At 43.5% G+C, this 21479-nt stretch overlaps 1 protein-coding gene across 1 annotated transcript in view; it reads right to left on the reverse strand.

Annotated features, from left to right (window-relative positions):
• Positions 1-455: 455 nt before the first annotated feature.
• Positions 456-21479, reverse strand: part of LOC145404074 (uncharacterized) — a 96952-nt gene continuing 75928 nt past the window's right edge. The window contains exons 7-10 of the mRNA XM_080275677.1: positions 18590-18728; positions 9657-9796; positions 3069-3257; positions 456-718 (exon numbers count right to left, since the gene is read on the reverse strand). Coding sequence (XP_080131803.1) covers positions 456-718; positions 3069-3257; positions 9657-9796; positions 18590-18728 — 731 coding nt within the window. The remainder of the gene's footprint in view (positions 719-3068; positions 3258-9656; positions 9797-18589; positions 18729-21479) is intronic.

Here is a 21479-nt window from a genome sequence, read left to right on the forward strand (position 1 = left end):
TCGCTGTCGTCACCAATAAATGAGGTAATGGCAGTGGATACATTTCTTCACTTGACATTACTCAAAATACAGATAATAATACTTTTGGTTGCAGAGATACATATTGTGGCAATGAGACAATGTAGGTCAATGTAACTCCCAGATAATACTCTCTTGGTTGCGTTCGCTGTCATCGCCACTTAAAAAGGTAATAAAATGGAATGATGTTCTTCACCTGCTAAAAACCCACATAATACGCTTGGTTCCAGGAAGATTTATACCGAGACAACGAGAACACGTAGGCCAACATAACACCTGTCGGACATTCTCTAGGTTGCACTCTCTATCCTGGTCACTCCAAAGGGTAATGGATTCGATAATGTTCATCACCTGTTGTTGCCAAGTACTCAGACTTAGTGAAAACCTAGCTAGTGTTCTTGGCTGGGGAAAAACAGCGACGCAATCCAACGCAGGACCTAGATGATACTCTCTCGGTTGCGTTCACTGTCATCGCCACTGGATGCGGTACTGGAGTTCGGACAGAGGTGCAGCTCGATCTCGTGCAGCCTGTTCTCCACCTGCCACTGCTGCTGACTCAGGCGCAAGGTCATGCTTGCGTTCTCTGCCTCCAGGCTTTGCAGACGCTCCCTCAGCCTGCGGATCTCGCCCAGCAGCATGTCTTGCGGGGACGCGGAATCTCGGGGAAGGGCACCGGCGCTGTGTGACCCCGCCAGGCCGCCTGAAGTTAGTGGTTAGTGGTTAGTAGGGGGAGGGGTTAGTGGACGGAAGAAATACAGTGTTAGATTACATTAGTCAGGTAAGGTCTGGTTTGGTTAGGTTAGGTTAAAGTGAGTTACATAAGGTTTGTTTAGAACTGGTTAAACTGTTACATGAGGTTAGGTTAGATTAGGTCAGATTAGTGGTTGGTAGAGTTAGATTTGGTTAGGCTAGGCTCGTAGTTATTAGGGGGAAATGGTCTGTGACTTGGTACATGTGGGAACTATGTGATGAGGCTGATGAGAATAAGACAAAGATAGCCGGGACTGTGGAGATGTGAGTAAGAGTTAGCAGTAGAGGTGGTGGGTATTAGCGTGGGGGTGAGGAGAGTTAATGAAGGTTGGAGTTAATGGATCTATGAACGAAAGGCAAGACGTTTTTAGATATATTATAATGGTCGGACAGAAATTATATAGAAAAGTCGGAATTATTACTATTACAGTTTAAATAATACACAAAATGTATGATCCGGATTATATATGTACATATGGAGGTTTCGGTGTTGTTAGACTTAGCTAGCGGTTATCTCAGCATCTAAACCCAACTTTCACGCATCGCAACCCACAATAGTCCACACACCCAATCAAAATCATCCATCCACACTCACTCATCCACCCACACACTCACACCCATCCACTTAAACACTCACACCCATGCACCCCCCCCACACACACACACTCTCATCCTTCGTGTTATCCTCTCTCCCTCATACACACACCCATTCCAATGCAGGATCTTCGCCGCTGATATAAAGAGGACCCCAAAGCTAGTCATCCTGTTCATTTTATTATCCAATCCGTGACTATGGCTGGTCACAGGTACGGTTTATAAAATGTTATGTACAATCATACAATGGCCATAGGAAAGCAGTTTAAGCTCTTCCAAATAAATAAGATCTTAAAATCGATGTCATCTTTTTCGCTTTAATCTCGCCATCACCAGATCTGTCTCAGCACACGAAGAACTTCAGGCAGTGAAGCAGATGCCATCCCTCTTAACTGCTTCAGTACAGGTTTGCCTTATTTTATTCAATATACCACCAGACGGTTCCATTCAGCCTATGAAGGGCGTCTCGTTGTGAGTATTCTTCGGCGGCTGGACTGTACCACGGCTTTCACTAGGTGAGGACGTCTCTTGAACGGTTTGTGTTCTGAATGTAACTAGTCAAAGGAATGGAAAGTCCGAGAGGGCGGACAGCTGTTTTATATTCTGTGCCGTGTGGGCTGGCTCTCCTCTACTCATGTTTAATGGTGTATGTGTATGTGAGGTTGGTTTTGTTCACAACTACCGTATATCTGAACGTCGGTCTGGGAACCATTCCTTAACGTCCAGTGGTTGGTCCATTCGCATACCATTACTGTATATGGTGTTACTCATACAGACACATATCTCCACAGACGAACAGTGCACTAATATGTCGTTTTCATTACATGTCGGGGAAAAAAGTAGATAAATTATGATACAATCTGACAAGAGGAAATCCGTATACTGAACTACACCACTACGTGGAAACACAATCCCCGGTCACCCAGGTTGCCAGCCCACTGCCCCTCCAATGCACCCCACCCCACCTGTCCCCAACTAGGCACAGGGAGGAGAACAAAGGGTTGTGCCCGGCCACTGATGTAGGAGGGAGGCAGAGCTGTCAGATATCTCAATACAGGTGGGGTCAAAAGCAAAAGTGGAGGCAAGCATCAGACACAAGCAGGAATCTACAATACTGGTGGTGTTTCTATCCTGGGTGGTGTTGTGGGATGTCTCAGTTGTCATGCAGGCCAGGGTGATGCCGCTGCCCTCTCACACAACTTAGCATTTTGGCATCAATCTTACTTGCCCTGTCTTATTTGTCTTTCATGGCTGGCCGTCTCACCTGCCTTTTATCACTACTTTCGGCCCTGGAGTTCGTCCTTCCTGCAGTCAACGTGGTGAAGGGTGTTTTAAATTGATTCGACCACGTGTGTCTGTCTTACTTGGTTGGGATGGGGGTGGCTTACAGTGGGGATCTAAGGGGGAGCCATGTGTTACGCTACTCAGCCAAATGCTACGCTACTCAGCCAAATGCGACGCTACTGAGCCAAATGTTACACTACTGAGTCAGGTGTAATGCTACTGAGCCAGGAGTACACATGCTGGCAGAGAGATAGGCTTGTTTATTTACCTGCATACACTGCCTCTTATTTCAGTTGATTCAGTTTTCATCATCACACGTACGTACGCACATACACACGCACATTCTCTCTCTCTCGTACGCACGCACATTCTCTCTCCCGCACGCACGCACATACTCTCTCTCTCTCTCTCTCTCTACTCACCTGGTTTGGCAATAGGCGCCGTGGACACCGCCAGGTCAGAGGATGGTGAGTGTGAGGCTGGGTCAAGGGTGGGGGGGACGGGGAGGGTGTAGGCGGCGGAGGGGGGCAGGAGGGGGGTGTGGGAGGTGGGGGGGTGGGGGGAGGTCCGCTTTTCCATGCTGTCGTAAGAGGTGGCGCTGGTGGTGGTGGCTGCGGGCAAGAGGGCCATAAAGAAACACTTCAAATATACTTTTCCATAAATTACTGTATAACAAAGAGGGCTTGTGAGCTAATCCACCAATGACACTACATGCCTTCTGGGTCTACCTGTACTTTTGTATGTTGGTGTACCTTAATATTCTGTAAAATTTCTGTTTAAGAATAATCCAAACACCGCAAAATATATATATATATATATATATATATATATATATATATATATATATATATATATATATATATATATATATATATATATACTTCATCAGTGATGTAATTTCGTTATGGTCTGTCTATCTATCTATCTATCTATTGCCAGACGCCTCAATCCCGTTTGGGGTGGCCACAAACAAATCGCCTCCAAGTCGCCCTGTCCCCCGCCATTTCACTCCCCTGCTCCCAACTCACACCCCCTCTCTCATATACCTCTCCACCCCATCTCTCCATCTCATCCTCGGCCTCCCCCTCCCTCTTTCCCCCTCCACCTCACTCACATACACTCTCTTCGTCAGTCTTTCACCCTCCATCCTCTCCACATGGCCAAACCACCTCAGTGTGTTCCTCATAACGCTTCCTATCACATCCACATCAACACCACAACGCTCCTTTATATCCTCATTCGTCAGCCTGTCTCTCCATGTGACCCCACAGGCTCCTCTTAAATAGCTCATTTCCACTGCTCTCACTCTTGACTTGTGTCCTTCCAACAACGTCCAAGCTTCACTTCCGTACGTTAGAGTTGGTATCACAATACTGTCATGTAGTAACTTTTTCACTTCCATGCTCACTTCCCTGTTTCTTATCACTGCTTTCAAAGAACCAGCAACCTTTCTTCCCTGCTGTACCCTTTCAAGCACTTCACCCTCCAAACCTCCATCCTTACTCATCACACTACCCAAGTACTTAAACGTACTCACATTTTCCAATTCCTCACCATCCAACCTCGCTGTACATTCACTGACTTCACCTCTCTCAAAGACCATCACTTTACTCTTCCCTACATTCACCTTTAGATTCCGTTTCTTACACACTCTCTCAAAATCATCCACCAAGCCTTGCAGCTCCCCTTCGTCTTCACTCAACAACACAGTATCATCTGCAAACAACAGTACAGGGAGTTTCCAAACACTATCCTCTCTCACCAGGGCCACTCCAACATCCACTACCCTACCTTGTACCTCTTTTATTATCCCATCCATGTACAGATTGAACAACCATGGAGACTTGACACATCCCTGTTTCAACCCAACTTTCAAAGAGAAAAATTCACTTAGTTCACCATCCACACGCACTGCAGCCTTCGCACCATCGTACATACTCTTCACAGCATTCAACAACTTCCCATCTACTCCATATATTCTTAACACTTTCCACAATCCTAGTCTATCCACCCTGTCATATGCTTTCTCCAAATCCATGAAAGCCGCATACAACTTCTTTCCCTTCCCTAGAAACTTTTCCACTAAAGATCTGAGAATGAATATCTGATCTACACAACCTCTTCCCTTCCTAAAGCCTCCCTGTTCTTCTCCAACTAATTTCTCTGTTCTTTCTCTAACTCTGTCAATAAGTATCCTACCATACACTTTTCCTATTATACTAAGAAGACAAATGCCCCTATGATTACCACACACTTCTTTTTCCCCTTTTCCTTTGTACAAGGGAATAATTATACCTGACTTCCAATCCTCCGGGACTCTACCTTCCTCCCAGGCCAATCTGCACATCTTCCACATCCATTCTACTACTATCTCTCCCCCATGCTTCAGCATTTCACCACACACTCCATCAATTCCTGGGGCTTTCCCTGATTTAACTTTCTTACATTGCTTCCACAACTTCTATCCTACTGATTTCTTCCTGTCTTCTCACGTCCCTCCTTCTCCCAGCCATTCCCCAGCCACTTATACTCGCATTACTTCCATCCTCCACGTTCAACAATTCCTTAAAGTGTTCTCTCCATCTGCTCACACTTTCTCCCTTCTCCACTAGTAATCTACCATTTTTATCTTTCACTCCCCTGCTAACTTCACTTCCACCCTGTCTTACTCTTTTCACCTCTTTCCAGAACATTTTCTTACAGTCCCTCCACTTTACACTCAAATTCCTTCCAAATTCCTCATCCACTCTCTTCTTACTCTCTCTTACTAATCTTTTCACCTCTCTCTTTCTTTCTACATATAACTCTCTCTTCCGTCTCTCAACTTCTTCCACGCCCCTATTTCTCATCCATTCATTGTATGCTTTCTTCTTTTGTGCCACAGCCCGTTTCACCTCTTCAGTCCACCACGCTGTTCCTTGCAACCCCCTCCGTCTTCTCTTCCTTCCACACACCACATCACATGCTGCACATATTTCTTCTGTAAATATTCTACACACACCTTCCACGTCCCCCATCTGCTCCAATTCATATTTGCCCAATCGTTCCTCCACTTCTCTCTTATACTCTGCCTTTTTCTCATCCTCTTGTAACCTTTCCACTCTCCTTGCAACTACTCCTTCCTCTCGTCTTTCCCTTCTTCTATTCCTCCATCTTACTTGAACTTTAATTCTGGCCACCACCAAGTAGTGGTCAGAAAGTCCACTCCCCCAACCTCTATAAACTCTTGCATCCAATATACATCTTCGCATCCTTTCATCCACACACACACATAATCAATCATTGCCTTCCTTTCACTCAGTTCACCACCCACCCTTCTCATCACTCGCCATGTATACCTGTGGATCATTTTATGCCTGAAGAGGGTATTGGCTATCACCAACCCCCTCCCAGCACAAATGTACACTAACGCACTCCCATTCTCATCTACCTCAGCAGGCACACCCCACTCACCAACTATTCCATCCACCTTCACATTCCCAAATTTACCATTCATATCACCAATCAAAAACACTCTCTCATTCCTTCCAAACTTTTCCATGCACACTTCTACATTTGTCCAGAACTCTTCTCTCACTCTTCTAGCACGATCTTGCGTTGGTGCATACACACACACAATCGCCCACATTTGTTATGGTCTGACTGGACTGAATATAACCTCAGCACGACAGGGCTCACTTAGGTACCGAAATGCTTTACTGGCTACCACTGTATGATTTTTACTGGCTGAGGGAATCTCTTGCTTCATTAGAGGTTTGTATAAAAATTTTAAAGTTTGAGAGTAATGTTTTCGGTAGTGTGATGAGTAAGGATGGAGGTTTGGAGAGTGAAGTGCTTGAAAGGGTACAGCAGGGAAGAAAGGTTGCTGGTTCCTTGAAAGCAGTGATAAGAAACAGGGAAGTGAGCATGGAAGTGAAAAAGTTACTACATGACAGTATTGTGATACCAACTCTAACGTACGGAAGTGAAGCTTGGACATTGTTGGAAGGACACAAGTCAAGAGTGAGAGCAGTGGAAATGAGTTATTTAAGAGGAGCCTGTGGAGTCACGTGGAGAGACAGGCTGACGAATGAGGATATAAAGGAGCGTTGTGGTGTGGATGTGGAAGTGATAGGAAGCGTTATGAGGAACACACTTAGGTGGTTTGGCCATGTGGAGAGGATGGAGGGTGAAAGACTGACGAAGAGAGTGTATATGAGTGAGGTGGAGGGGGGAAGAGGGAGGGGGAGGCCGAGGATGAGATGGAGGGATGGGGTGGAGAGGTATATGAGAGAGGGGGGTGTGAGTTGGGAGCAGGGCAGTGAAATGGCGGGGGACAGGGCGACTTGGAGGCGATTTGTTTGTGGCCACCCCAAACGGGATTGAGGCGTCTGGCAATAGATAGATAGATAGATAGATAGTTTTCGGTTATTTAAGTCAGCATCAGTAAAAGAGTCTTTAAAAGTCGACTTACATGACAATTACTGCTCTATATAAGCATATTTTGATGACAATGTATCAAAGGTAGTCTAGGTTGTGTTTAATCACTGAGCTCCGTATCCTGAACTAGGTAAGGTGTGAATATAACTGGTCGGTGGCGTTGCCCGGTTATACAAACATCCCTCAGTCTCATCCCTATTCACTGACAGGAGGATAGTGAACTGCAGACGAAAAGCACCTTCGGCCTGTAGTCCACTGAGTTTGCGTTCAGATGAGGCTGAGGCTGTAATTACTACTGCTGCTGCTGCTACTACTACTACTACTACTACCACATCTTCAAAACACCTTCAATCACCTCCTGTGGCTTCAACTCTTTACCCCACCAGGTGCCTGAGACCACTACACCACCAGGATTACACACTGAAGGCCAAAGAACAGCACGGCAGTAACTTTATTATAGTGGAGAAGGGCGGAGTGGCTGAGTGGTGGAGCGGTGGACTGGTAACCTCAACATCTAGAGTCTGAACCAGCACAGGACTAATATGATCGTACGTTCCCGATTACTCTGAACATATTTTCCTGATTACTCTGAACATATTTTCCTGATTACTCCGTCTCTAAACATACCTTCCTGATTACCGTGTCTCTGAAAGTATTTTCCTGATGACTCTCTCTGAATATACTTTCCTGATTATTCTCAACATATTTTCCTGATTTCCGTATCTCTAAAAATACTTCCCCGAATACTCTGAAAATACTCTCTCTCTCTCTGCATATATTTTCCTGATTACTCTGTCATATAACACTACATGATGGGGGCAGACTAAGTTGCAGTTAAAGAAAGAGTGATAATATCGAGAGTTTCTGCGCTGCCTTCTGAGCTGACAATAAAACAGAAGATAAATTTTGCACGATAAAACTACAAAATAAAAACTTTGGAATGGCGAGTATAAACCTGTCTCGAATGTCACTGAGAAATCCAAGGTTCGAACAGCAAAAATAAATGAATAAATAAAAATATAAATCAATCAATAAATATAAGTAATTAAATAATACAAAAATAAATAAATAAATAAATAAATAAAAGTAAATAAATAAACAAAGAAACACAAATGTAAATTAATAAATAAACTATAAATAAATAAATAAATATGTAAACACAAGTATAAATAAATAAAAAATAAACAAATAAATTACAAAAACAAATGAAAAAAATATAAATAAAATAAATATAAATACAAATGAATAAAATACATTAATAAATAAATACAAATACTAACAAAAATAATAAATACAAATAAAAATAATGAAATAAATACAAATATAAATAAATAAATAAATATATACCAAAAAGTGAATAACAAAAACAGTATGAAAAAACGAAAAGGTTGAAAGGCCAATCAAATGTACAAATAGCCAACAACATAATTTTATACACCTGAGGAGCCTGAGGGGGGAAAATGAAAATCCCCCCCCCAAAAAAAAAGTCGAAATAATCAAAGAAAGGTCGTATAGCCAAAAAAAGGTTCAAAAAGGGAAAATAAATGTTCCAAGGACCCAAAAATTCTTGAGTCGCCCCAAAAGGTTCAAATAGCAATTATAATTAGTTAAATTTGGCAAAAAGAATGGTTGGAAAAGACAAAACTAGGAAAAGCCAATAACCTGTCTGAATACCGGAAGGGTTCGAACGGCCAAAATGGTTCAAACACCTAAAAAAAAAGGGGGTTCAAATGTCCCCCTTAGAAAAACAGATCCAAAAAGCCCAAAACAAGTCTGAAGAACCCCCCACCAAAATAAAAACCTAATGAGTAAAAGAGAAAAGTAAAAAAAGGCAATAATAAAAAAAAAACTCAAATAGCAACATCAACAAGATCTGAATTGCCAAAAACAAGGGTAGATCAGCCACATTAATTATTCGAACTCCCCCCCCAAAAAAAAAAAATCCTGTTTCGAATGGTATAAATCCTGCAAATGTGTCCTCACCTGCAGACAGGGGCTGGTGTGATAATAAATAAATAAATAAAACAAATAACTGAGTAAATAAATGAATGAAACACACAACATCCTTTTAAAAAATCAAGTTACCTGCGGACAGTGGTTGGTGGTGTGGATAAAATAAGAAATAAATAATGGCAGATAGATAGATAGATAGATAGATAGACAGGTAGGCACATAGATAGATAAATAAATAAATAAGCAGAATATTTTAAAAAGCTTGGCTACCTGGAAATAGGGGGGCTCGTGGTGTGGATAAAAAATGAAATGACTAATGACAAAGATAGATAGATGGATAGATAGATGGATAGACAAAAAGATACACAGATAGACAGATGGATAGACAGATAGAAAGACAGACAGACAGACGGATAAATAAATGAATAAATATATCTGCAAAATGTAAAAAAAATATGGTTACCTGCAGATAGTGGCTGGTGGTGTGGATAAATGAAATGAATAATAAGAGACAGACAGAAAGAAATACACAGATAGATAAATGAATGAGTAAATGACAGACAGACAGATAGACAGACATAAATAGATAAATAAGCTGCCAAATATAAAAAAAAAGAAAGAAAAAGGCTCGTGGTTACCTGCAGAGAGTGGCTGGTGGTGGGGGTTGTGGTGTATGGGGGTGGGGTCATCGGGGGAGTGGCGAGAGGAGGAGTCACTCAATGCAGACTCCATCGTTAGCCTCTCCGACTCCAGCGTCTGTGATCGGTGCGTCTGCGGCCTGGAATAGAAGGGTGAAGGGTGAGGAATATAAGGGTGAAGGGTGAGGAAGACAGGGCGAGGAATATAAGGGTGAAGGGTGAGGAATATTGGGTGAAGAATGTAAGGATAAAGGGTGAGGAATATTGGGTGAGGAATATAAGGATGAAGGGTGAGGAATATTGGGTGAGGAATATACGGGTGAAGGGTGAGGAATATGGGGTGAAGAATGTAGGGAGAATGGTGCAGAATATAGGGTGAAGAATATAAGGATGAAGGGTGACGAATACAGGGTGAGGAATATAAGAGTGAAGGGTGAGGAATATAGGGTGAGGAATATAAGGGTGAAGGGTGAGGAATATAGGGCGAGGAATACAAGGAGAATGGTGAGGATCATAGGAAGAATGGCGAGGAATATTGAGGGAATGTGAGGAATATAGAGAGAACGGTGAGGAATATAAGGATTAATGGTGAGGAATATAAGGATTAATGGTGAGGAATATAAGGGGAATGGTGAGGAGTATACACATTAATGGTGAGGAATATAAGGATTAATGGTGAGGAATATACACATTAATGGTGAGGATTATAAGGGTTAATGGTGAGGAATATACACATTAATGGTGAGGAATATAAGGATTAATGGTGAGGAATATATAGACAGATAGATAGATAGATAAGACGGAGAGGGAGGGATAAGAGAAGACTGGAGATAAATAGGTATATATATATTACACAGACGCTGATAAAACGTATAATTCAGTCTGCTGGTGTGGGCGTGAGTATCGCTATGGGAGATGGAAATAAAAGATGATGCAGGGCAGACATTGATAACAGTAAGCCGTCCCCGAAACACAAATGAAATCGGCAGGCGGAGTGGAAGAGGAGCGCTATATATGGACCATCTTCTATTTCCCACAAAATAAATAGGGTGGGTGCAAATGTGACTGGCAGTATAAAGAGACACAGATAAAATACGGAAAAATGGCGCGTGATAAGAACAGGTGATTGGATATGGAATTTTAAGCCATAATTCATAAATACTGATGAAGAAACAACGTAAGATGTGGTACTGTGTCCGTTCATCATCATTATCATCACCTTCATCCTATAACTGTGAAAAAACGTCTGAGCTGGTAATATATCCGTTCAAGTCCCGTTTACAGTGATGGAATGTTTTGTCAAAGAACAGATACCACAGACATAGCAATACATAGACAGACCAACAATACCGCTTTCACTTTAACCTGGCCTAAAATACCCACCCCTCCACCTTGAATGCTAAGGTGTAATAACAGATTTACACTAGAAACCTGCCACGCCACTGACTGGATCTGAGTGATACATGCCAGGTAAACAGAGACAAGGAAATGCACACAACCTAATATACCGCCTCTAGGAAAGTCTAAAGGTCACTGCACTCACCCTTATTCAAAACGTCGTTATCCAGTTCCCGTCATAATCAGATGAAAATGATGTAACAGAAAATCAAACTGACATGTTGATACAGACACCGAAGACTTGTCAGAGAAAGAATGTGTGAATCACCTGTATTGAAGCAGACTCAAGCCACATTATATTAGAGAGAGAGAGAGAGAGAGAGAGAGAGAGAGAGAGAGAGAGAGAGAAATATAATGCTTGTTAGTGGCGCGATTACTATACTCCTTTCACCTTAAATTGGTCCTGATCTTCATCCTTTTGCACTTTATTTCACGTGGCTCAGCGGCAGAAAAAAGATAACGCTATGATCTCTACAACATAATTAAAGCACTTCTTCGTGACTAGCATCATAATCTAGTGTTAATCTCTTGTTACAACTCAGCATTCAAGTTTGGGAGATGGCAATTTTAGGCCAAGTTAGAGTAAAAAGAGTATAAGATGGAGAGACTGCAATTTTAGGCCAAGTTTTGGGGAGGGGGGGGGGAAAGCATAAGATGGAGACATGGCAGTTTCAGGCCAAGTTAGAGTAAAAAGAGTATAGGATCAGTGAAGTATGGAGGAAAAGTGTCGATGGTAATGTAATGTAATGAGAAGAGAAGAGAAGGGATGGGATGGGAAGGGAAGGGATGGGAAGGGAAGGGAAAGGAAGGGAAGGGAAGGGAAGGGAAGGGAAGGGAAGGGAAGGGAAGGGAAGGGAAGGAAAGGGATGGGAAGGGAAGGGGAAAAACGAAGAGAAGAGAAGTGAAGAGAAGAGACGAGAAGAGAAGAGGAGAGCAAGAGCAAATCAAGAGGGTATGAGAAAGACAAACGGAAGGAAGATGGTGGCGAGGAAGGAGGCGGATGTGGTGGGGAAATGCTGTCCAGAAAGAGAGAGAGAGAGAGAGAGAGAGAGAGAGATGGCTGGGATGTCGAGGCGAATACTATGAACAAAGTGAAGAGAAGAAAAAAAGGAGGGATAATACGGAACTCAGGCAACAGATAAACATATAATAAGGGGGAAAATACGGACAGCCTTAACCCTTTCAGTCCAATGATGTACTTTAAAGGCTTCATTCTTTCCTGCTCCACACGATTATTTATACAACTCGCGGGCAAACCTCCTGAACTCCACATCCAACCCTTTGAAAGTCCCGCCAAAGCTGAGTAAAATCGTCTGGAGGTAACAACAATAAAATAGGCCATCAGATTGAAGGGTTAATTATTAATGTTATTATTATTATTATTATTATTATTATTATCATCATTATTATTATTATTATTATCCTGCAGCGCTCCATCTTCACTACTCCTTCGCCTCAGCCACAAAAACACCACTGAACTGAATGAAAGTAGTTACGTTCTATACTCTGGGAAATAATCTCTCTCTCTCTCTCTCTCTCTCTCTCTTACCTTAGCTTGGCCCAGATTTTCGTCCTTCAGCCTATTTCACGTAGTCCACTGGCAGAAAAAGACGATACTACTGCACTACGTTCCTCATATAGCACTTCTTCGTGACGAGCACTAAATTCTAATATTAATCGACCCTCACAAACTAATTCAAGATAGAGAGATGGTAATTTTAGGCCAAGTTGGAGTGAAAACAAATAGCAAATGCGAACTTTTATGTACTTATTTAGTTTTTTATTTACCCTTGGCATAGACTAGGTAGCTCGCTCCCTGAATCCCACCACTCCTCATACATCCACCACCTTCTCATGTCACTCCTTGGGCGCTAATACCCACTGTCCATATTGAAGACAGGGTTATTTCACTCAGCAATAGGATGTGGTTTTATTATCAAGTCGGAGTAATAGTGCTTCTCTCCTTACAGACACTCTTTCCCAGTTCGTATTTGGCCAACATGGGGTAGGGTTAATTCTGACTATCACTCTCCCTCCATGGAAGATGGTAGGGCGCTGGACTGACAGAGGGAAAGAGACTGGCAGTGCTGGATACAGTGGTCAGTACATAACCCTATACTGCCTTATCATTATCTTATACAGTACGTCATCATCATCATCATCATCATCATCATCATCCTAACCCTATTTCTAATACATTTTCATATTTTTATCTATCTATCGCTATCTATTTATCTGTGTATCTCTATCTTTTTTTTTTTTATGCAAGAAAGAAGGAACCAAATGCCAGAAGCCCACAAACTGTTCCCTCCAAGAGAAAACAAAAACAATACAGAAGAGAGCCAAATTCAAGATCAGTTCATTTCGAGATGCCTGGACACACTGCGTTTGAAAGACTGGAAATCATAGGAAGTGGGAAATACAGACAGAGGGAGACAGTTCCAGAGTTGACCTGTTGCATAAATGAAGGTCTGGGAGTAACGGTTAGCTCTTGCATTAGAGAGTTGGACAGAAAAGAGATGAGAGTTTGTTGCTAGACGGGTGCTACATCGACTTGTCTATCTACCTCCTATCTTTCTTTTTATCTGTCTATCCATCCGTCTATCTATCCTTCTATCTATCTATCTCTACTTACACCTCCGTATCTTTATTTATCTATTTATCATCCAATCCTTTTCTACCCCATCAAGATCGCTGTGGGCTGGGGCTAGGCTACTCCGTCCTGACATTCAAGGCGAGGGTGACCCGCCTCCCTCGCCCCTGAGTACCATTATGGCGGCAATAGACCCCAACCACCCCTACGATGTAAACCCTGACGGACCCCACCAGGACGGAACGCCTAAACCCACTAGATCACCAGGCGTCATTTGGTTATATGGTTACTACTCGTCGGTGAAACTCCCTAACACCTCATCCTTACCAATTTATTTTTGAATATGGTTGTCCAATACCGCTCTGTATGTTATTCATGCAGAGTATGATGATATTATAATGATTTATGTAAGAGAACGGCAAGGTGTAATAAGCAAAATGAATCTCTTAGGAACAGGTGTTTGGGAGCTTCCTTAATCGAAGAGAATATGGGCCTTTGTCTTGATAAGGAGCGCACAGTCACCTGGTTGCAGCACTACATCGAGTGAGTGGATGGTGGGAGAAAACAGCAACCACTTGATCGTCTCAGGCTGCTATGATTCACTCTCAGCTGAATAAAATCGTCTGGCGTCAGATGGAATGGAATACTAGAGTTGACCCGACCATAAGTTTGCCAACTTCACCAATACTCTTTTGACTTTCACTTGGCCGAGATTTTCGTCCTTTTGCAGCTTATTTCACGTAGTTCAGTGGCAGGAAAAGAAATGTTACGGCTCTACATCCTTTCCACAGCACTTCTTTGTGACTAGCATTATATTCTAGTGATAACCTCTTGCTACAACATGGCATTCAAGATGGAGAGATGGCAATTTTGGGCCAAGTCTGGCCAAGTCTGAGTAAAAATAGTATAATTTTTACCTGTCAATATTCCATTTTTTTTCCTTTTTATTCCCACCCTGTACCACCAAGTAATATCTTAAAATTTGGCTGCGTTAAGAATATAATTACTGGGAATAATTTTTTTAAATTCTGGGGTTCGGAGCTAATGACCTACGCCTCCACCCTAGTGAATACCAATGATAAAATTACCAACACCCCACCAGGCCCTGACAGGATTTGCAGACAGTGTAAAGAAACTAATGGGCGTAACGGTATATTTGTAAAGAGAGTACGTTTGATCACACAGAGTCATCACAGAAAGAAAAATGTTGCTAATTATAAAAAAAAAAAAAAAGAACAGACTAATATCGACCTCTGACACTATCTACAAACTATCTATCTATTTATTGCCAGACGCCTCGATCTCGTCAGGGGGTGGCCACAGACAAAATAATCGCCCGTCCAACGCCATCCCACTGCCCTGCTCCCAGTTCACACTCCCTCTCTCTCATATACCTCTCCACTCCATCTCATCCTCGGCCTTCCCCTCCCTCCCCCCCCTCCACCTCACTCATGTACACTCTCCTCGTTAATCTTTCGCTCTCCATCCTCTCCACATGGCCAAACAATGTTCATAACACCTCTCCGTCCATCCCTGGCCACCTCGATATAATATTCATCCATTCAACCTACACCGGTATTCATCATCATCATCATCAGCAGCAGCAGATTGAGTTAGTCCGCTGCAGTGCAAAGGCCTCTCCCATCGTTCTCCACTCTGACCTTTCGGATATCAGCCTGTTTCATCCAATCCCATTATGTCTTCGATTTTCACCTCTCCATCTCGTTCTCTCTGTTTATTTCACCTACTCTCTCTCTCTCTCTCTCTCTCTCTGGGCTGCCACTCAGTTCTCCTGGTTGTCCATCTCTATCAGTTTTACGAAGGATACGATCTGCCTACATCCATTTTTTTATTATTATTATTATTTACTGTGATTGTATCCTCTACTTTCATTTGTTCTCTTATCCCAGAATCTCTTCTTTTATCTCTTTCCGTGACCCCAAACATAAGCCTTGCCATTCTTCTCTGTGCACTCCCATGTCTACATTCGAAATATTTTGTTTGACTCCACATTCCGATCCGTAAGTTAATACAGGCATGACACACTGATTATATGTCTCCTTCGACAAAGAGTTCTTTATCCTTTGCGTAGGCATTTAATTTACTGAAAGCCTTCCATCCTATGCCTGTTTTTAACTTGATTTCGGTGCCATGAACCGGGGCCGTGTGAACTGCCTGTTCTACGCATGTGCATTCCTTAACATATATTAGTTCTTCATCTATTTTTAATGGAAAGGAATGAACGTGTCTGTAAACATAATTTCAGTCATCTTTACTTTTATTTTCAAGTCTACATTCAGACTCTTCCTGCTCAGCTCAACAACCTCCCCACCAACATCCCACATCCTCTGCTGCAAACAGGGCACCATAGCACGCCACAAGTCAAGTACGTAGTCGGGATGAGCTACACTTACAGGGGAAAAGGAGGAATACAGACCACTTCGACTGCAAATTCTTTACTGTCTTGCTCCATCTCGAACAGTCCGTCGGATACCCAGGTACAGGATTTCACCTTATGTTGTAGCATTGTGTAGGCCAGAGGTACCCTCATGTTCAGGACTAGCTCAAAGTGAAGGCAGTTCAAAACTTTTGCTTTGATCGGGAGCAAATTGGAGAGTTTCTTCTCATGCAGATAAGAGGCTGAAATTACCATCTCCAACGCTGTCCCCATCAATCCACTGCACGCTACCAACTGATCACATTGGATGCCTGATAGGGGTAATTATACAGAATATTGTCTGACGACCCAGGTTCACCTGCAGATCAATAATCTCCTTCAGGCTTTCATCACTGCTAATGTCTCCCAAGGCAGGCTGCCAGATCCATTCTGGAGCTGTAACGTCCCTGGGCAGGTGCTGTGTCACGATGGTCTAGGGTTGTGAAAGGTGAGAAAAAATGCTGTCTATGAACAAGGGACTAATTGTCTCCTCCCATAACTTTTCGTATGAAATAGGAATGTCTCCTACATTTTCTTCATGCACTTCCAATGTGAGGACTTTTCCAAAAATGCTTCTCCATTCCCACCTGAGAAACAAATATCGTTGGCACTCACGCCTTATAAGGACAAGCTGAGGTCATTCAAATGGATAATACTGTCTGCTACAAAGGACAGAGAGAAAAACCACTGCAAAATTTTCAGCCAAGTTATTTAGACACACTCGGAGGAACACAGCCTGACCAAAGTGGAGCGCTGCATATGAGTTAGGATTTTTCCACGTGACAGTCACCTCGCTTACGTGAGGAAGAGAAGAAATTGTTGCTCGTTTCCACCTCACTGCACAGTAATATAAACACTCTATGAAGTGAGGCGGCAGCATCTTTGCCTTGAAAGCATGGCGATGGAAAGCTCAGTTCTTCATAGCAAAAACTTTCTTTCCAGTATCAAAGAAGTAGTGCCTTACGTGTGGCAACTGCCTAATGGTGCACACAGATAACGTTTGGTGAAGAGACAGAAAATATCAAGGTGTACTGTTCCAAGTGGCATTTATCAGCACCCCTGCAACCCACGTTAAGACACGATGGGTTACGGTAGGTGGCTAGCCTACACCTCTGGGTCCACACGATCAATAAACGTTCAGTTGTCTCTTGAAACCTGAAACAATATCCTGGCCAGAAAGACTTGGATTTAACGTGGGGCCAATATGGCGATGTGTTAAAAGTTATACCAGAATGTTTAAAAATGGCAACCTTCAGGACGCATTGCATGGGACGTCCAGAGAAACAAAGGCTGCATCCAGGACTGTGACAACTTGCATGGACCCACCCACTGCCCCTCATGACAACATGCCCCTCATGACAACACCAAGTGGCGTCCCAGGACACCAGAGAACACAGGCAGACGAGTTTAAATCTTTTCAATCTCTTCTGGTTCAGAAACAAAATACAAATAAATAAGTAAACCAAGCAATAATAAATAATGAATATATGGATATTATACAAAACACACGTAAAAACAATAACAAAAACTAAAAACCCTCCCCAAAAACAGATTATGTCCAAGAAAAAAAAACAAGATGACTAAACTGCGCAAGGAAGCAAGGACAAAGGACAACATCGGCCGGCATAAAGACAAGCAAGTGCAATGAAAAAAAAAAAAAAAGGCCAAGGCTAAAGCAAGTACACTAAACCCACCCAAAATAAGTAAGCAAAACCGGGGAAGGGAAGGAAACGAGGAACGGGGAGGAGGAAGAAGAAACAAGGAAGACGAAGGAAATAACGATGAAGCAAGTCTCCCACCACAGCACCTTTGCCAACACCCACAACCTCACGTCACAGCGGCCACGGGACATCCACACAGATCTTGGTATGAAGCAAATGAGCCTGATGGAATGGAGAGCAGCGTCCGCAAAGAAAAGCAGCGAAAAAAAAAAACAAGAAAGAAATGAAAAGAAAGAAAGAAAGAAAGAAAGAAAGAAAAGAAAAGAAAAAGAAAAACGTGATGGCAAAACAAGGCAAACCAAGCTGGCCAGATGGGGTGTCTTGCTTCGAGTAAATGTCGCTGGAAATATTAGGTGCACAGCTTTCGTTATTTAAAAAAAGAAGAAAAGAAGAAGAAGAAGAAGAAGAAGAAGGAAAATACTGTGATGCTGTTATGAGCGAGAGTAGTGAGTAGTGAGCTGCAACAAGAGATTAATGCTAGAATAAGATGCTTGTCACGAAGAAGTGGCATGGTACAGATGCAGGGCCGTAGCGGGGTCTTATTCGGCCTCAGAGCTACGTGAAATGTACAGCGAAAGGACGAAAATCTGGGCCAAGTTAACGGAAAAGGACTATAGACTGGTGTGCTGTACTGCCCTTCGGCTTGAATACGATGCTAGTCACGAGGAAGTGGCTTGGTAGGGATGTGTATGGTCTTATTCTGCCACTGAACTACGTGAAATCAACAGCGAATGGACGAAAATCTGGGCCAAGTTAAGGTAAAAGGAGGCTAGACCGTACTGACCTTGGGCTGGGGAGGGGCGTGAAGGCAGGTGTGGATGGGAGGTGGGACTTGAGGAGGGGGGGCAGCCACATCTCCTCCAGCGGCACACGCCCACTCGACTCCACCAGGCCGGGGGTTGAGCTGCTCCTCCCCAGGGCCGCTGCAACAGGGGGGGGGCTGGTCAGACGCGGGGGGCCGTGGGGCTGGGGGGGCGGGGGGGCGGCCATAGACGGGGGCGGGGACGGCGACAGGGACAGGGACAGGGTGGGCAGGGACAGGGGGGCGGAGGGGAGGCTGGGGAGGGGGAGGGGCGGGGGAGAGCGTAGGAGTAGCGATGGGGGGGAGGAGAGGGGGGAGGGGGAGGAGGGAATGGTTGCGAGGCGACGGGAGGAAGAGGGGGAGGGGGAGGAGGAGGATGGGATGGTGGGGAGGCGACGGAAGGATGTGTAGGAGGGGGAGGAGATGGGGGCGGGGAGGGGACGGGAGATGAGGGATGGGGAGTATGAGGTGCTAGGGAGGGAGTGAAGGGAGACTGGGATGGTGGGGAGGGGAGAGGAGGGGCGGAAGGGGGTGGAGGGGGAAAGGGAGAGGGATTTAGGTCTGGGAGGGGGAAGGAGCGTGGGGGAGGGGGAGGAGGAGAGAGGAGAGGCAGATGGAGGAAGCGGGATGGAGAATATGGTAGAAGAATTGAAGGAGGAGAGGGAGGAGGGGGAGGGAGAGGGAGGAGGCTGAAAGGTGAAGGAGGGAATGGAGAGAGGGAGGGAGGTGGGGATGGGTGAAGTGGAGGGAGAGGGGGAGGCATGGAGGAGGAGGGGGTAATGGAGGGATGAAGGAGGGATAGGTGAGGAGGGTGGGAAGAAAGAGAAGACTGGGATGGAGGGGGGGAGGGATGACGGGAGTGGGGTGGAGGAAGCGTGGGAGGAGAGAAGGGGTGTGGCAGGAGGGAGAGAGGAGGGAACAGAAGAAGGGAGAGAAGAGGGAGGGAAGAAGACAACAAAAGGGGTAGATGGAGGGGGAGCAGAAGGGATGGAAGACGAGGGAGGGGGAGGGAGAGAAGGGAGAGGAGAGGAAGACGTGGAGGGGTGGACAGAAGGGAGGGGAGTGGGGGGAAGGGATGAAGGAAGGGGAGTGGGGGGTAGGGATGAAGGAAGGGGAGTGGAGGGTATGGGAGGGAGTCTGAGGGAGGGGAGGAGGCGGGAGGGGTGGTGCGGGAGGAGGAGGTTGTGCTGGTGGTGGTGGTGTTGGGGGTCTAGAGGGAGAGAGAGAGAGAAACAACACTTACACACAACCACACAAAATACCTCAATATCGCTAAGAAATAAGCTCCGTTAACATTAAATATTTACACTGACATTAAGAGTAACACTGACTGCACTTAAAAATAAATCTCATTAACCCCTTCATTACGAGAGGTCGGCCCAAAACTGAATAAAAGCGTCTGATGGTAAAAAAAACCGTCCTGAAGGGGTTAATGGAGTCTGATTCTCACCCCTTCACTACGAGGTCTCCCTGAAACTGAATAAAATCGTCTGGTGGGAGCAAATAACCTGTCCTCGATGTGAAGGGGTTAAGAATACCATTACACTTAACATAAAGCTAACATTAATACTGAGACTTATAATACTGGTGAAAATAACACTAATATTAACATCAGTAGGACACAACTAACACTACGACTATGACTACTAACACATACGCCGAAGTTAATAATAATAATAATGATGATAGTAATAATAATAATAATAATAATAATAATAATAATAATAATAATAATAATAATTACGTGCAATGATAACACTACCATTCCAACACACAATAACAACACTGCATATAAAAACTACCACCAACATTCCAACACCAACAAAAGCAACACAAAAACTAACGCTTACCATGCAAACACCAAAACTGGATTTATTGAACAATCACATTACCGAACGTTAGATTTATCAAACACTTGAAATACCGAGCAAGCGAAATACCGAACATTCACTATACCTAACACTTAATATTTGTAACACTCGAAACAGCAAACACTCGCAATTCTGGACACTCACAATACTGAAAACTCAACATATGAAACACGCAAAACTATCATGATGAAATCTAAGCAATAATTCTCACTTGTAATCTGGCATTTGGTAAACAAGTACTGTTCTGTGAATCGATAACTGCTCCGTATATCGATAAATGTTCCACAAATAAAAAACGGTTCCATATATCGATAACTGTTCAGTAAATTAACAACCTCTGTAAATCAAAAACTGTTCTGTGAATCGCTAAGAATCTGTCAGGTATTTGGCTGAAATCCTGAGCAATTGTCCTCGACTTATACAAAAAAAAAAAAAAGTGTATTCAGTCACTGGAATTTCTTTACAAAACAGAGGAACCAAAATAAGTTGGGGATACTGAGAATCCGTCTGCCAACTGGTCCTGAATTCCTAGGCAAATGTTCCTGATTTAACAGACATGACAGTCCGTTAAATGAGGGGCATGTTCATAAAATCATGTTCATAAAATCGAGGGTCCTGAGTTACAGTTGACTCAAGCTCAGTCTGCATTTCTGGATATTTAATACAATGTTAATAATAGGATTTATTTTACGACACTTAAAAACAAACTCCAAAATAAACATTAAAAAAAAAAAGATGAAAAAAAAACCGCACTAGACACACCACTAACATGGTCATAACAATCACCAAGAGCAGACCTAAAAGCAACATGAAACTCATTAAGCATTCACAAATCGATGCCAAATATTAAGACGATCAAAGAACTAAAGTTTTCAATGATTAACCTACAGGGAATCCTACAAACAATGCTCTACTAGAAACTCATCTGTTGGCATCTTGTGTGTTGTGGGAACGGGTCAGGCAGTGTTATCAGTATCTGCCCTGGATCATTTATTCTTTTC

The sequence above is a fragment of the Coenobita brevimanus genome, chromosome 62 (genome assembly GCF_032717465.1).
Source record: "Coenobita brevimanus isolate Jiangsu-jjx chromosome 62, ASM3271746v2, whole genome shotgun sequence".
NCBI lineage: Eukaryota > Metazoa > Arthropoda > Malacostraca > Decapoda > Coenobitidae > Coenobita > Coenobita brevimanus.